The 16,494-nt window shown below is 36.0% G+C and overlaps 1 protein-coding gene across 3 annotated transcripts in view; it reads left to right on the top strand.

The window, feature by feature from the left end:
- Positions 1-16,494, top strand: part of Eps8 (EGFR pathway substrate 8, signaling adaptor) — a 169,479-nt gene that overhangs the window by 113,712 nt on the left and 39,273 nt on the right. For all 3 annotated transcript variants that reach the window (XM_003470436.5, XM_013153149.3, XM_063238268.1), the window contains 6 exons: positions 1,146-1,222; positions 9,294-9,361; positions 10,501-10,662; positions 10,791-10,940; positions 14,750-14,832; positions 15,359-15,495. In XM_003470436.5, the coding sequence (XP_003470484.2) occupies positions 1,146-1,222; positions 9,294-9,361; positions 10,501-10,662; positions 10,791-10,940; positions 14,750-14,832; positions 15,359-15,495 (677 nt within the window). The remainder of the gene's footprint in view (positions 1-1,145; positions 1,223-9,293; positions 9,362-10,500; positions 10,663-10,790; positions 10,941-14,749; positions 14,833-15,358; positions 15,496-16,494) is intronic.

Raw genomic sequence — 16,494 nt, 5'->3', positions numbered from 1 at the left:
ATAAAACGTTGCCCTTTGTGAAAGGTTAACTATGATTTAGTCCAAATCTTCAAGATGTTTACTATTTTGTAAAACAAAACAAAAATGAGGTAAACAAAACATTTCCAGTGGTTCCATGTATAACTTGCACTCACAAATCTGACTTAAGTGGCCAATATCTTCTACATTGTGTGTAATGTTGATATTTGATACTGGCCATTGGGATGTGTATTTCACTCATTGTTTCAGGACAGACAGTAGTCCCTGTATTTAGAGAGTGAAACTTTAATGCTTTAGGATGATGTGAAAAGCCCTTGGTCCACCTCTACTTCTCCAGTTATTTATCTGTGTTGGGCACTTCGGTTAAATGCGTTTTCCCTCAGATGCCACACGCTCTCTCCTGCCAGTTTCACATGTCTTTCCCTCATTTGGTTCTCCACCTGCCTATTGAGCTTCTTTCCATTCTTTTAGTTTCTGCTTAAATATCAGTTTGATGGTGAAGTCTTCTTGGGTATGCTGAAAAAAAGTTAGTCCTTCCCTGATCTTACATGTGTGATGCTATGAGTTTTCTACCACCACATTCTGTTGCAGCTGTTGTGCTTCCTTGTCTTACTGACAGTGTCCCCCTTCCACACCCTGTACTAGATTTTAGAGCTTAATAAATGCACAAAATACAAATGAATCTGTGTTTACTTAGCATATTAGTAACAAGAGGCAAAGACATGGGGTAGAGGCACATTCAGTGAGAAGTGGTATGTAGAGTGAGTATTCATGAAGACAGTGTCTATTCCATTGCCAGTTTAAGTCCCTGGGAATGGTTTACCCCTGTATTGTCACTCAAAACTTGACTGGAGGTGGGAAGTGTACACTTTCCTAGGATAGTTCCACCTTGGCGAGTCCTCTTGGCTGTAGTCTGAACTGGCACTGCAGAAGACTCTGTGATGGGCACCACTTCTATCCTTAATGGGGTCATGTGGTTTATGTTCTGTTTATTCTCCACTCGCAAGAACAGGTTCTTGTTCACTTGGGCAAACTCAGTATAAACTCGGTATGTTTTTTTCAAAACACACAGTGATGATAGTACACTGGATTTTTATTTTCTAGTTCTGAATTTTTATTACTTATTTTGGACTTTAACCCAACACAATGACCATGTTTAATTACAGTGGCTACGGGTCATCATCCACCTATTCCCAGATGGACAGAGAACACAGTTCAAAAACAAGTGCAAAGGCCCTTTATGGTACGTCTGATTCTTCACTTTTTATGATTTTACATCTTTAAGGTTATAGTTTAAAACCCCATCTCTATGGATATTATTTGGAATGAAATAGTCACAGCTAAGTAAGGATTATTTTTTTAAAAAAAGAGTTTTCACAGAAGCTTCCCTAGCTATGAACTATGCTTCTGTCATACAATTTGGAAGATAAAATATACCTCAGTGGTTTCAGAAATCTTTTACATGGCACCAATCAGTGAGTTTTTCGGTTTGTTATTTGTAGTACGTTTGCTGATTTTGTGACTGATCCTGTGATTCTGATGACAGAATTTTTGCTTTTAGCTCTTGAACTTTACTATTACAACAATATTAGCACTTTATATAATTTCTTTCTGTACTATAAAATAGTCAAGCTTTCTCTCTGATCTATCTCTTAATTTCCAGTACCCACTGCAGTTTGTCTTATATGTACATAATTTTTAAACTTCAGATACTGGTATAATGGAGGTAAAGTTAGTATAAGGAAGTTGACAACTCTTGGAATGTATCACATATCTTTAAGATGGTACTTACTTGTTCAGGGTCTGCATAGCCTTTTATCATTGAACAGTGAAGAATTAGGATGGTGTTTTGGTTAACAGAAAAGATTCTCAGAGGAGACTCTGATTTAAATCCAGTTCTACCGTGTATCAGCTCTTGGGCAGATTACTTCGCCTGTGTACCTGGTTTTGCTTAGCCCTATAATGATACAGGTAGCCCTGATAGGAGAATTAAGAGTTAATAAATGCAAATGCTTAAAACTGTGGTTGACAAGTGGAAAACATTGCATCTACCTACTGTTATTGTTGAGATGATGATTATTAAATACTATAGGAAGCAACAGCATTTTCTAAATTTTTAATCTTTTTGTATTAACTAGATTTCTATCTTTGTGACTGTGTTAATAATGATTAATTCTAAATTTTTGTGGTTCCTTTTCTACCTTACATTTTATAAACATATAAAATGGATTTTATACTTTACTTGAATATACATTGTATGTTTATGGCTGTCAGTCTGATTAGTGTTATTCTTTTTAATTTTCTTGAATAACCATATGGAGTCATTCTCACTGGCACCTAGTACTTGGGACTTGTCAATCTAGAGAGATGTATTCAGTAAATACTTACTTTATAATTAATGTGTACTCTGAACAGCACCAAATGATACTTTCTAAGTCCTGATTTTAAGGGACCTTGTAGTCTACAGTGACTTGAAGAAAACCAAAAAGAAAACAAGTTGTGGGAATAAAGTCAGCACTTCCTACATCCTTCATTTCTAAACAGATATTAAGTACATCAGTGTCCTATGCCATGATATCCTAGTTTCTATTTCCAAGTTTTTTCATTGTTTTCAAGAATGAATAAGAGATTGTCATTGCTGTGTGCCATTTTTTGGGAGACAGACTAGTTCATACATTGTTATAATGAAGGGCTGACCATCCTTGGATAGCAGTCAGGACCAGGAGCAGGGGAATGGGCAGAGTTCTCTTAAGGGGCAGGGGCTGAGTCGGGATTTACCAGAGGAGCTATGGTGTGAGCTGAGCTCTGAAAGGTAAGCTGTGTTTTCCAGCCGTGGGGTGATGGGATGATGCTTGAAAACTTCCGAAGCTAGACTCTCAGTTCCGTGTGAGTGGCCCACATTTTGTCTTGTTCACTTCAGGACTGGCTATGCTTTTTAGCACAATGGCTCATGCATAATTTATGCTCAGTAACCACTTGTAGAATGAATGTAAAGAATTAATGAACTACAAGCAGTTTGATGTTAACTTGGGAGCAAAAGGCAGTCCAGTGGGAAATAAGATTGGCAAATTGTACACAATCATATCCAGGACACTCATACTAACGAATTTGAACATTACTTATGCAGCCTTGAGTGCATTTTAATTGGGGGAGTGAAATTTACCTTGAGTCACTTGTAGCAAAATTAAAAATTTGATAAGTATAAATGGAAACAGGTGAAGTCAGAGATTTAAGAAATATAGAGAAATTAGTTATCCATTAATGACCTTAAGACTTTTTGTAAGCAGTAATTGATCCTATCATAAAACCACAGGTCCAAAAGTCTACTGTCAGAGACCTAAGAAAAAAGTGATAGAAAATAGAACTTGTACATTTTAATTTTTTGTATTTTGAGTATGACTTCATAAAATCTTAGTTCCAAGAATTAAAAATCCTTAGTGTTAAGCAGTAAATTTTTATTTCCCTACCTTTTACATGTGAAGCAATGTGAGACCCTTTTTGCTATAAAATGATTTATCAAGGTCATAAAAATTGGAAAGCTAATTATAAGAAACGACAAGTTTTATGCAGTGTTACGAAAAGGAACAGTGTATAGGTAGAGCAGAGGATAGAAAGAGCGAGGTGAAAGGGCAAGTCAAAGACACATTTATGGGGAAGAAAGACAACAAGATGCTGAGCTTAGAAGATGATGTCAGGGTCCTTAACATGGTGTGTATTGATCATTGCTGTTTGTGTCTAAGAGTCATCACTCCCTCCTGACATACGGTACACACATGCGTGTGTATGTGCGTATTCACACACACACTTCCCTTTTACAGATTACAGGTGAAGTGTAAATGTGTGTGGAGTGTGTAGATAGATGGACGAGTGACAGTGTACATCATATTCTTACCTTGAGAAAACTTGTGCAGTGGATTCTAGCTGAAGTCTTTTATTTAGCTGTGAGAGGATTTAGGGTCCCACTCTCCATGTGTACTTTGAACTTTGTAACTGAAAATTTGGTGGAGAGAGTTTATTCCCTTACCCTTCATGAATCTTCTTTACAGATTCTCTTTCACAAGTATTAAGCAAGCCCACTGAGTAAGTCTGCTAGGAATTCCTTTGTCTTCGTGGGTATTCCATGGCCGAAGTGATAGGAGGATACTGTCAGGACAGTGGGCAGGAGTCTCCCTAACGGGGGTCACACTGCCGTGTGTCAGAGGTTTCCTCCGGCTTCTCTCTCGTGCCTCGCTTTTCCAGGTGGGCGCATTGCTGCGGGTCATTGTGCTCACAGAGGCATCGTGGGTTAGGGGCACCGCACCAAACTGCTGCTGTTCCGAACAAATGACTGAACCTGCTGGCTCCTGTTTCCTCATCTGTGAAACAGGAATTGCGGTAACACTATGGTAAAATTGTCTGAGCAAATAGAAATAGTAACCCTGTCGTGGGAATGGGAAGGACGTCAGAGAGTCACTGCCTGTCCAATGTGCTGAGACTCATCAAGACCCTCAAATTTACTGTTTTAATATTAACGTAATGCTATGCAAATTCTGTTAGATACCTACTCATAGGGGTACTTTGACGTCACATGTTTTAAAGCTCATCACTCTTGATAGTGCAGTAGGAAAAAGTATTAAATCCTGTAAAGTGTATTGTGCTTGTATAACAATAAAGCCTTTTTAGGGAGGGATATGTAAATTATTAAAGAAAAATAATTAGAGTTTTCTGGAGCTTTAGCACCTCTGCTTTGTCATTTCTTTGTTATTGCCCAAGACATTTTCAAGCCAGCATGTGAAAGGTTCTGCCTCATAACATCTCTGACAAAGTGTAACCCTTAGGAAAATATTCATTTCTTCTCTGTTTATCTCATGACAGTAACATTTCATGTAGCTACTGGTGTTAGAGAATTGAAATGTCTTTTATATTTCTCCAGCTTATGTTTGTGAAAGCCTGTAAGCATTAAAATTTGAAATTGTCTTTAAGTGAAATAGTTGTCAAGTGTATTAAATATTCATTTTCCTCTGGGTGTGACTCTGTAATGCTTGTTGGTGACTCAGAGTTGTGGGTGTCTGGCTGCTTGTGTACTGTGATGTTCTCTGAAGCTGTGTCGCTTACCTTTGTACTGAATCACTCAGAATTTTATCCTTTTGGGATATTTGGATCTGCTGTTTCCATGTAGCTGTATCCTAACCCTGTGCTATCCCTGTCATTAATGTGTCTGCTTCTAGCTTTGCTGCCAGTATCTGTGGGCGGAGAAACTACATACAAAGTCTGCTTAGTAAGTAAGCCCTGAGAGTGGAATTGTCTTTCCTGTTACAGATTATACATTACAGGCTCTCCAAGGGCCACACTGAGGATTTATTTATTGAAGCATGGGTTTTCTGCTGTTCTTCATAGGTGAACTTTAAAGAAAAGTAATTTTTTCAAAATTTGGAATATGGCCAATTATGATAATCATCCGCTTAAAATTTTTTCCAGAAAAAATCCAATTTAATAGAATTGTCAATTAATAATTCTTTGTTATAATTATTGTAATATTAATGTTTATATTATCAGAAGACCAATAGTGTTAAATATAACAAGCACTCTCCTTGGGAGAGTCTCATTTTAATCCTGTGTTTGAACTTATTTTGTGACATTAAGTTAAAAAATGTTATTTTTCGGGCTTTTATTATTTTCCCAGGGAGGACCTGGTGAGAATTGAATCTAATAACCTACCATATAACTGCTATATACTTTCTGTATACTTGAGTTTGCTAAAAGCTGTCCTGTATTTCTACACAGTGCTTTCCGCAGCTTTTCAAAGCGCCTGTTTCCTGAGCAGATACTTGCCTCGTGTATTTTTCTTTTCATAGATATCTTTTATGCCTCTGGCTCCTGCTCTTTGTTCAAAGCTGGACTTTCTGTCTATCTGAAGGTCAAGCAATCTCTTATGCGTCCAAGTGGTGCCTATTTTTTTTCCATCCTCTTATTTTGTAGTGTATATTGCACTGAGAAAAACATTTAAATTAGTTTTAAGAGGAAAATGTGTTTTGCTGAAAATTTCTCAAGTAAGTAGCCTCCAATTAAATAGTATCAGGATACTGGACCATGTGGGCATGAAAGTTCAGCTTAGTGGGGAGTACCAGAGCAGGTCGGCCCAGAAGCAGCTTGGCAATTTTCCAACTTAGCTGTAAACTTTAAAGCTGATTTTGTCTTCATGAAATAAGCCATTTTAATTATTTTCTGAGCAGGCTATAAAATCAATTCTTAAATAATGCAGCTTTGTAAAAGTCAATTTATTTTCTTTTTCTTTTAATGCTATATTGGGAATTGAACTCAGGGCCCAACAACAAGCTGCATCCCCAGTTATTTTTTATTTATTTTTAGACAGGGACTCAGTCACGCAGGCCAGCTTCAAATGTTAGATCTTTCTGACTTTGTCTCCCAGAAGGTGGGATTACAGGCATGTACCATCATACCTGGCTTCTTGTTTTTTAAAATGATCTTTTGGTTTGGATACTGATTTATCAAACTAATTAAAATGATGAGAGCTTGTAATTTAGCTTGATGCTTCTTACTGCAGCATCTTTCCTCTGTAGAAATTCCATACTTTCTCACTGATGTGTTGAAAAACGAATTCATCATGGTGATTGCAAGTGTTTGTATTTATAAAGTTATTAAGATTTGTAGCCCATTGTTTTAGTTAGGAGAAATATTCAACAGGTGCTTTCAGTCTGTTTTTTGCAGCAAAGCATGAGAACTAGTATTAGAGAAAGTGATGAACTTTATTGGAGGCTAAATCTTGAGTGGCATTGAAGGCTTTATGCAGGCTTTTTATACTATTTTAAGGCTTTGATGAGGTTTTCCATTTTGCAGCATAATTACTATTTACAATTACACTTGTGAGTGTATATGATTCTTGTAGACATGAAATGTATTATAATTGTATTTTAGGGCTCATCTTTCAAAATTGCCTGTTAAAATACTAATGCTACTAAAAAATATTAATACTACTTTTTATTTATTCATTAATTTAGAATCACTGAGCTACTGGTTGATTTGTGAGTCCATTTTATGGCATTAATACATTTCTAGAATCTTTTAAGGGTAATTTTCTGTAGTGTACATCTTATTTATTGTGTAACATGGGGGAGAAAGTAGCTTCCGAATTCCTATAATGGGTTTTTAGTTTTTTAATTTAAAATACTAGAAATGACCCCTTATCTTGTACATCAGCCAAGTAAGCAGATGATGCCAAATGCTATCAAATAGCTTTTTATGTTTCTGCAAATTATGTCATAAGGTTAAGAAACTGTTAATTATGTCATGAGGTTAAGAAACTGTTAAATCTGGGGAAATAAATTCTCACTACTTCATTATGAGAAAATACATGTATCAATATACAGTATTTTGGACCTTCAGCTCGGTTTGCCAGTCACTTAGCTGAAACACCCAGTCAAGCATTTGAATATCCTAAAGCAACTGCTTGCTAATTGGATACCATGGTAACCCCTGTTATTTCTTCTGCTGCTTTCAGATCAAATCAGAAGAGTCAGAAACACTGCCATGTTTTGAGTCCATCATGGAAAGCTGAGTTAGAATATGATGAGCCAGTGATTTTCAAATGTTTCTAAAAGTGCTTTTATCAGATATATCCCCAAATTATGTAGTGTATTTCAAGTGTTACAATGATTTCGCCCAAAAGAACATTAGTATCGCATATTGGTTAATCCTCAGTTAATAATGAGCAAAGTTATGGTTGTTCACTTTTTTGATATGTGAAATACAGTGATATGTGCAGTGTTTTCTTATATTGGAATAGAAAATTTGAGATGAAACCAGATCTTTCTTTTTGACATTATTTTGGTAGGACCAGATGGATCATACTTCTTCAGGTCATCATCCAAACAAAAAAAGAAAGGTGGCAGAGATGGAATTTTGTAATGTGTATGCTTTTATTAAGTAATTTTAATGCTGCAAAAACAAAAATAGACTTTGTTGGGATAATATTGAGTGATACTGAGCCAGAATATGGAGCTTTAATAGTTTATAAGTAAATTTACATGAAGAGTTCATTGCTTTTAGATGTGTTATGAAATGAAAAATTTATCAAGTTTTTAACAATTTGGGGTTTTTTAAATTTTTATTTATCTATTTTTTTTTTTGGTGCTGGAAGTTGAACTCAGGACCTTAACTTACAGACAGCTGCTATACCACTGAGCTATATCCCTGGCTTATGTTAATATTTTGAGCCTGCAAATAGTTTATGTTTTTGTACTTGCTTTCCTTTATGGTCAGCAAAACTTTTGTATTCCATCGTAGGCATATTTAAGAGTGTTACATTAAGTGAAAGTAACATGTTTAAATTTAGAAAATATTGGTGTCAGGAAGACTATCTCTTACATACATATACACACATACATCTAATGTATGTGTGTCACAATGTAAGAGCTTAAGGTCTGTAGGTTTTGTATTGTGTAACCCTTGCATTTCACAATAACGATACTAAGACTCAGACCATTAAGAGTTTTGACCATATATAATTTCTTATTCAGTAACGGAGCTAAACTTAGAACTTAAAAATTATCTGATTCCTCTCTTAGGGTTCTTCTTTACCATAGCATTCTGCTTCAGAAAAAGTAGCACAACAGCAAATTTTACAAATAAACAAGTTGCTCGATAAAAAGTAACAAATACCAACTAATGCCAACACATATTTTATATTTTAATGTTCTTTTTTGGTTTTGCAGCATTCTAAAAAATTAAAGATTTCTTTTGCTTTTTAAAGTAGTTTGCAGTGGTGACTTAACTTTCTCTCATTTTTCCCAGCAGCTTGTACCTACGATTCTGAGCATCATACTGTGTGTTTTGTTGATGTGTGAAAATCGTTACTGTTTGATAGTGTGAGGAGATGTTCTTTTTATTTTGACATTGTAGTCTAACTCATATAATACAGTATCTGTGACAATGTTTACAATCCTGTTTTTTATCTCAGTGCATTAATGCAATTTGCAAGATAGTTTTTCTAATCTTTTAACAGATATTATGTTACTATCTGATTAATAAAACCTTTAGCCAAAATTACTTTCTTCTTAGAACATTTATACTTTCGTTAAGATTTCAAATTTTCAAAATTTATCTTGGGTTAAGGGGTTCTTGCATATCATTTAGGCTTTCATGTGGAATTTGGATTTATTATGAATAATGTTTTCAGATATATCACACAGTGGTGATTTGTCAACTACTGTATTTATTATATGAGATAGGCTAGTTTAAGAGATGACCACATGACTCCAGTACATGAACTTCATCCTGCTAGTAGTAAATAATGGCGTTTAAAATTTATGTTTCAGAGCAAAGGAAGAATTATGCCCGCGACAGCGTCAGCAGTGTGTCAGATATATCCCAGTACCGAGTAGAAGTAAGCGGCTTCGGTGTTTGCTCATACTTAGGGTGACTCTTGAGAGACATAAAAATTGGAAGTAAAAATCAGAATTATGTTTTATTGCTATGCTGTATTTTAAATTGTGTTGACCTTTCCTTTAGGTTTGGTACTTGAGAATGTTAATGTGTAAAAGTATTTTGTAAGACTGTTCTATTTTCATAATGAGTAAATGAAAATCATAACTAGTACTCACTGATCATTCCCAGCCCTATTTCAGTTAAACAAAGGCTTCTATTTTGTACTCTAGAATCTTCTTGAAATTAAGCCTTGACACAATGAGTAGTTTGGTTTTAATTTTAGTTTTTATATCGTCATTACTAGTTCTGTTTAAACACTGGTTCCTTTTTAATTGCTCCTCTATTGTTACTTCTTAAAGTATTTGCTCTTAATTGGAATCCAGGTGACCTCTGCTTATAATAGAAAATATTTCAACAGGGAGGCAATTTTAAAATTGCTCTTGTATTTATTTTTCGACTTACCCAAGCAGACTTAATTTTGTTTCAGTTAGTGGTTTCAGTAGAGTGAGAAGCCTGACAGTGGTTACAGAGCTGCTGCTGACACTGTGAGTGAGGTGTTTGTGTCCAGAGCGTTGTGACTACCATGTAGACTGCTATTGTGTAGCACTTAAATGACCATAATAAAGTGAAGAAAGGTTTATTTATAAAGAAACCTACTTAAGCTGTTAAGAATTTGTTTCTGTGCCATGCTATTATAGTTCAACATGGCAGTGTGTGAAATAGATTTAGATATCTTGTCAATCCAGGTGTTACTTATCCTCTGTATTCAACAAAAACCTGCTTGACCTCATTCTCTGATATGACAGTCATTAAGGTATACAGTACTTTGTGTTTATCCTTCACTTTTCTGCTATCTGACCTCAGTTAGGTTAATTCTTTTTTTTTTTTTTTTGCGGGGGACAATGTGTGTGAAGGGCTGGGGATTTAGCTCAGCGGTATAAGCACCTGCCTTGCAAGCAGGGAGTCGTGAGTTCGATCCCCAGTACTGATAAAAAGGAAAAAGACAAAAAAAAAAAAAAAAAAGCAAACGAAAATGTGTGTTAACAGGTTGTGTGTATGTGTGTATGATAAGTATTTTCCTTTTTTCCCAATCATAAGCACCTGACCACCTTTGTTCTGGACCGGAAAGATGCTATGGTAACAGTCGATGATGGAATAAGGAAGCTGAAATTGCTCGATGCCAAGGGCAAAGTATGGACTCAAGACATGATTCTCCAAGTGGATGATCGAGCCGTGAGCCTGATTGATTTAGAGTCAAAGGCAAGTTTGTGAAAGTTATACAGTTTTATTCTCAAGAAAGCCCCATAAATGTTAGTGAGTAGCATCAGGTCAGATAATGAAACAGTGGGTGGAAGTCTGACAAATGAAAGTGTTTCTTTTATTTACAGAATGAATTGGAGAATTTTCCTTTAAGCACAATCCAGCATTGCCAAGCTGTAATGCATTCCTGCAACTATGATTCAATTCTTGCCCTGGTGTGCAAAGAACCTACTCAGAATAAGCCAGATCTTCATCTTTTCCAGTGTGATGAGGTTAAGGTAAAGAAGAATGACTTTTCTCCCTTAAACAGACATTCTGGCTTGTCTTTGCTTACTTGCTTTTATCATATGACTATTAAGTACTGGACTAGCGCTTTCATTTCTGAGAATTTCGTGTGAAAAATAAATACTTTAGTATGTACTGGGTGGGTACTATGCTAGTACATATGCCCTAGTGTAGCCATGCTAAGTAAAGAGGAAAATAGAGTAACACTAAGAATTCAGATGCATTTTGCTTATTTTGTTTAAAAAGTATGTACAATATAGTCTCATCAAGGATCTTGGACTTACAATTAAAAATTTAATCTTCAAAAATCATATTTAATAGGCAATAAATAATCATTCTAATGTTCCTTTTTATTCTGTACTAATCACATAGTACAGGTTATTGCAGTGACGCACTTAGACATTTCCCATGATACTGATTTAAAGTTCACACTTAATTAGGTGACTTGAATGATTGCACAGGATTTATAATCCCTAAGTGATGTGTGAAAATAGTTGAGCAAAGTGATGCATAATACCAGACTACATCCTGAAAATTTTTATTTCAAAATATGTCATAATTTTCAAATGATTATAATTTATGGTGCCTCAGAAGTTATCTTTAACCTTGAGTGTCTTTATTTCCTGAGTTGATTTTCCTAAAAGCAAAACAGTTTTGTATTGATTGTACCTTACCAAAGCAGTGATTTATCATTTTGATTATGTGATAGAATAGTCTTATAACTTGTTTTTAATGAAGAAATTCTGAAAAGCCAATAAAGATATACTGAGTGTTCTTGGTATTTCTTTGACATTAAAGTATCATAGGTAAATTAAGATTAACTGTAAGCAGTGCATTTTACAAACATCTTCCACTTTCAGTTCACATCATAGAAGATTGTCTTAAATTTTTACTTGAGGCCCTGGGAATTTAGCTCAGCGGCATAAATGCCTGCCTTGCAAGCACGTGGTCGTGAGTTCGTTTCCCAGTACCGATTAAAAAAAAAAAAAGTAAAAGTAAAAAAAATTTTTTACTTCAAAGGAGGGTGGCATTTAGGTAATCTGCATATTAGATGTTCAGTGAGTTTTTTCTACACTGTAGTTCCTTTAAGAGTCATAGATTATATGAATAATTCTGTAAAACTGGATTTGTAAATCAATAAGTATTAAGTGAGCATTTTGCTTTGAAAATGTAATGAAATTTAATTCAGACATTTTCAAAACAGTACTATGTCAAAGGACATGGCAAACTTGGCTCTCAGTATTCTTGGGAGCAAAGAATTACAGTGCTATGCTGAATAAAGTTCCTGGAATAAAATGCATGTCACCTTTGATACAAGATAATGCTAGTGCTACGTTCAAAGTATATTTACTAAGTATTCTTTGTTGTAACTAAAGTTTTTGTACCACTAAGGAAATAAACACATTTACTCATTAGTGCTGTAGTCCCTAAATAAGACATTTATTTCCTTGGCTGATGAAAAATATCTAAATGCAGTGAAATATAATACACTTTCCTTTATGTGAATCATCTTATAGTATCAATTTTGAGTTTTCAAGTTCATTATCAGACTTCATTTAATGCTCCTTCCCCCCTTAGGGGAAGGAGTAAAAAGGCTCTTAGTATAGTGATAACCTCCCTATAGGAAGCTTAGTATTTCTAGGCCTGTTTAGTTTCAATATTCTTATAATAGAAAGCCTTTGACTTGGTGTTTCTCATGTCTCACTGGGTTGAGGACATTCTTGTGAACTGCTCTGAGAGGCGTTGGCCCCTCTATTTCACTGGCAGCATGACCTTGGCCAGGCCATTTCATACAAGTATTTCTTTTTTTAAATTTTAAATTTTAATCTATTTTTATTTTTTCATACAAGTATTTCTGTCTTACTAACTAATAAAGATGAACAGATTAGAAGACTTTTATATCTCTATTGAGTTTTAAAATTTTGTGATTATTAATGCTTACTGTAAAAGAACATGCAGCATACATAATTTGGAAAGAAATATACATAATTACAGAGAATAAGCAAGCACAAAAATAGAAAATGAGTATGTCAACCATACTCATATATACATAATAATCACTGGCTACAAATAAACTTCATAAACAGACAACTTAGTTGCTAGTCTCACATTGATTCCCAAGAAAATCTAATTCTCAAAAATATTATCAGAAAAATACTAGAAAACTTCATTATTGACAGGAAGTTAATTTTTACTCAAAATGACCAAATAGTTACCTAAAAGGATGCGACCTAACTTGACGCCCACTGCATGAATGTACAAAGTGTAGTAGAAAAATATGGCAAATGTTTAAATTTAAAAAATTTACAATGCTATTAGTCTCCCTCAAAATAATACCTTATGAAGCACAGTTCTGGAAATCCCCTTTGATGAGTGTCTTGATATGTTGTCACAGTGGCTTTAATGTCCTGATTCCATTCAAACTGTTTACCCTTTGTACCTCTGTGGACGTGGGGAAGAGCCAGGAGTTGTGCAGTGCTCGATCCAGTGAATAGGGGCATGAGGACAGGTCCTGGAGTGTCTTTCTTTTGGACGGCTCTCAGCTCAGCTTTCGCCATATGTTTGGTCATATTTCATTAAGACACTCATGAAAAACGACTTCAGAACCACATTAGCAAGTGGCAAGAAGAATGAGATGTGGGTTAAGAGCAAGGGAGAGTTCTTTCAGGGGGATGAATAGCAATGTGTCTTTTACTGTAATAAATTCTTTAAAACTTTAAAAACTTACCATGTATTTCCGTCACTCTGCATGGTAGGGTGGTAGCTGTTGCTGTGGCCAAGTAGTAACATAATCAACTTATAAGGAGGAAAATCTTGTTTTGCTTACCGTTCCAGAGGTTTTAGTCCACTGTCCCTTGGCCCTGTTGTGTTTGGGCCTGTGACACCATCAGACACTGAGGTGGGGAAATGTGGCTGAGGAGCTGCTCTCCTCATGGTGGCTGGAAAGGGAAGAGAGGCTAGGGTTCCATATCTTCCGCAAGGGCTCACCCCAGTGTCATAACTTCCCTGCACGAGGCCTCCCTCCTAAAGCTGCCATTGATGCCCCTTAGCTGGGGGCCAGGCCTTTCAAAACATGGTCCCTTGGGAGGTGCTCCAGGCCCAAACTGTAGCAAAGGAATTTGCCATCACTAAGAGTGGCTCTGTGGGGGCTATTTCTTGGCTTAATGGGTGCCTGGTGATCCTGGGGTTGAGAAAGGAAAGGGTTCTCTATTTGTGCATCCTTCTCACCCCTTCCTTTCTTCGCAGGCAAAGATGCTTAGCTAGTTTCATTTTAATTACATGTTTATTCTCAGATTAATCTTTAAAAATTAGTTGACCTTTGTTGTGAAAGTGAAACAGGAAAATACTGCTCAAAAGGAAAGAACTAGGGTGAGGGAAAGGAGAAAAGAAAAAAAGGGAAAAGATTATATCTATATATATATAAAATCATACTACTAATCTGTTCATCAAAAGAACAGTTTGTGCTTTCATTGTTCAATCATTTTTTCATGCCTGTATCTTGTAATCTGAGCAACTACTTGGAAGATAATATGCAATATAGTAACCATGTTAATCTCCTCTTACGTTGTTTTGGAATTCTGTACCATTATTTTTAGTCTTGCTTTGTCTTAAAAAGTCATCTCATGTTTGAATCCCATCAATATAAAACTCATCACTAAAAAACATAAGAGTGATATTTTAAAAACAGATAAAAGACTTTCTTTTTGCATCAAGATAGTTACTGAATATAACCCTTTTTCTATGCAAATCCACAGAGCAGACTTTGTCTCCAGCCTTCCACCTAACTTGTCTCTCCTTGCAGGCAAACCTGATTGGTGAGGATATTGAAAGTGCAGTCAGTGACAGTAAAGGAGGCAAACAGAAGAGGCGGCCGGAGGTGCTCAGGTAAAGGCCTTAAAGGAAATTACGGGCAGGATCGCTTGCTTTCTTTTTTCTCCTCTCGGTTTAGAGAACTTGTGTTCGTGGAGGTCTGTTATTCCAGCCTCCGCCCTGTGGTCTCATCTCACCTGCCCGCTCTGGGTTTTCAGACTGTTCCTGCTCCTCCTTTTCTCCCCTTGGGCCGGGTCTGTCTCTGATACGGTTTCTGCTTTGGAGAAGTCATAGAGTTATGACAGATGAGTGGCATTTGAAGAGAAAATAATCCCAGGTCATATAAACTGAACACAGTTGGTTGACAGCTTTTCTGAATGACACAAGATGCAGAAAAAATTTCAATTTAGTTTTCAACTGAATTTTAATTTTTCTGTATTTTTCTGTCTCATGTGCCTTCGCAAACAGACTCAATATAGAATAATTGGGAAACCCTTATTATAGTTCTTTTAAAGTTGAAGAACTAATACTGTAAATTGAGATAACAGTTGTATAGTAAAATAAAGATAATAAGATACTGGTTTGTTGTCATTGCTTTTAGGATGATTGCCAAAGCAGAACCTGGCATACCGCCTCCACCCAGAGCTCCTGCCCCTGTGCCTCCTGGGATGGTCACCCAGGTGGATGTGAGAAGTCGGGTGGCAGCCTGGTCTGCATGGGCAGCTGACCAAGGGGACTGTAAGTATTTCTAGAATTAGTCTTTACTGAACACCCACTTTGAGGTGTGCTATAGTTTTTGCTTTCAAACTGTGAGGCTAATTTCTGAACTGCAGTTGAAGTAAATTTTTAAAAATGAAACCTTACTTAAAGTTAAGCCTTGACTACAATTACCATAACTTTCTGTAAGACCTCACACAAGTTATTTAATAATTGTAATGTTAAGATGAGAGTTTTCTTTTTCTTTTAATGGTGCGAGCAAGTTTCATTCAACGGATAGTTAAATATATGCAAATAAAGAGCAAAACAAAAGATAGATGATAGGATGTAAAGAGATAGATGTTTCTCAAATGAGATGAGGATCAAAAGATGGAGAGAGGAGGGAGACAGGGAGGGAAAGGGCATGGAAAAGGAATTAGAATGTTATGTACTGTGCCAGCTCCGTGCAAGGAGTGTGAACAGTGTGCATGCAAGCACAGACTCATTTTTAAAAAGGATAGTAGTAGAGTATGTACCAAACAAAAGATGACCAAGTTGTTTTTCTGTTGTTGTTAAGTTGTGGTCCAGTCGTTCTCTTATTATTCTCAGCGCTGACCCTTCGTGGACAGAGCTGTGGTAGCTGACAGCAAGGATGTAAGGACAGAGGTAGGGAATTGGCCGCGGAGAAGAGGAAATGTATCACTTGGCTAAGCTTGTCAGGTGGACCCTGTGTCTGCACTATCATTTGGCATTGTTGTTTTAAAAGAAAACAGTTACAACATATAACTTAGAGTAACTTTTCACTGTCAGAATATTTTACTGGAGTCAAAAATTATTATGACTGAAAATGCTTTTAAATATGTTTGGATCAGTATTCATTTTATAGAGGGATAAATTATGATATAGTGAGTTCAGAATCAATGAGAAGAGTCTTACCCTTTGCTTCCTACCCATTGAAATTTCTTAAATCTTTAGTTTTTCATCTAGTAAAATGTTACTCAGATAATATACCCAGAAGTGCAGTTAGCCAAAATAACTCAA

This window comes from Cavia porcellus, unplaced genomic scaffold, assembly GCF_034190915.1.
Source record: "Cavia porcellus strain 051 isolate PalLab524CR breed Dunkin Hartley unplaced genomic scaffold, mCavPor4.1 scaffold_27, whole genome shotgun sequence".
Lineage (NCBI taxonomy): Eukaryota > Metazoa > Chordata > Mammalia > Rodentia > Caviidae > Cavia > Cavia porcellus.
This window is presented reverse-complemented; position numbering and strand designations above follow the sequence as displayed.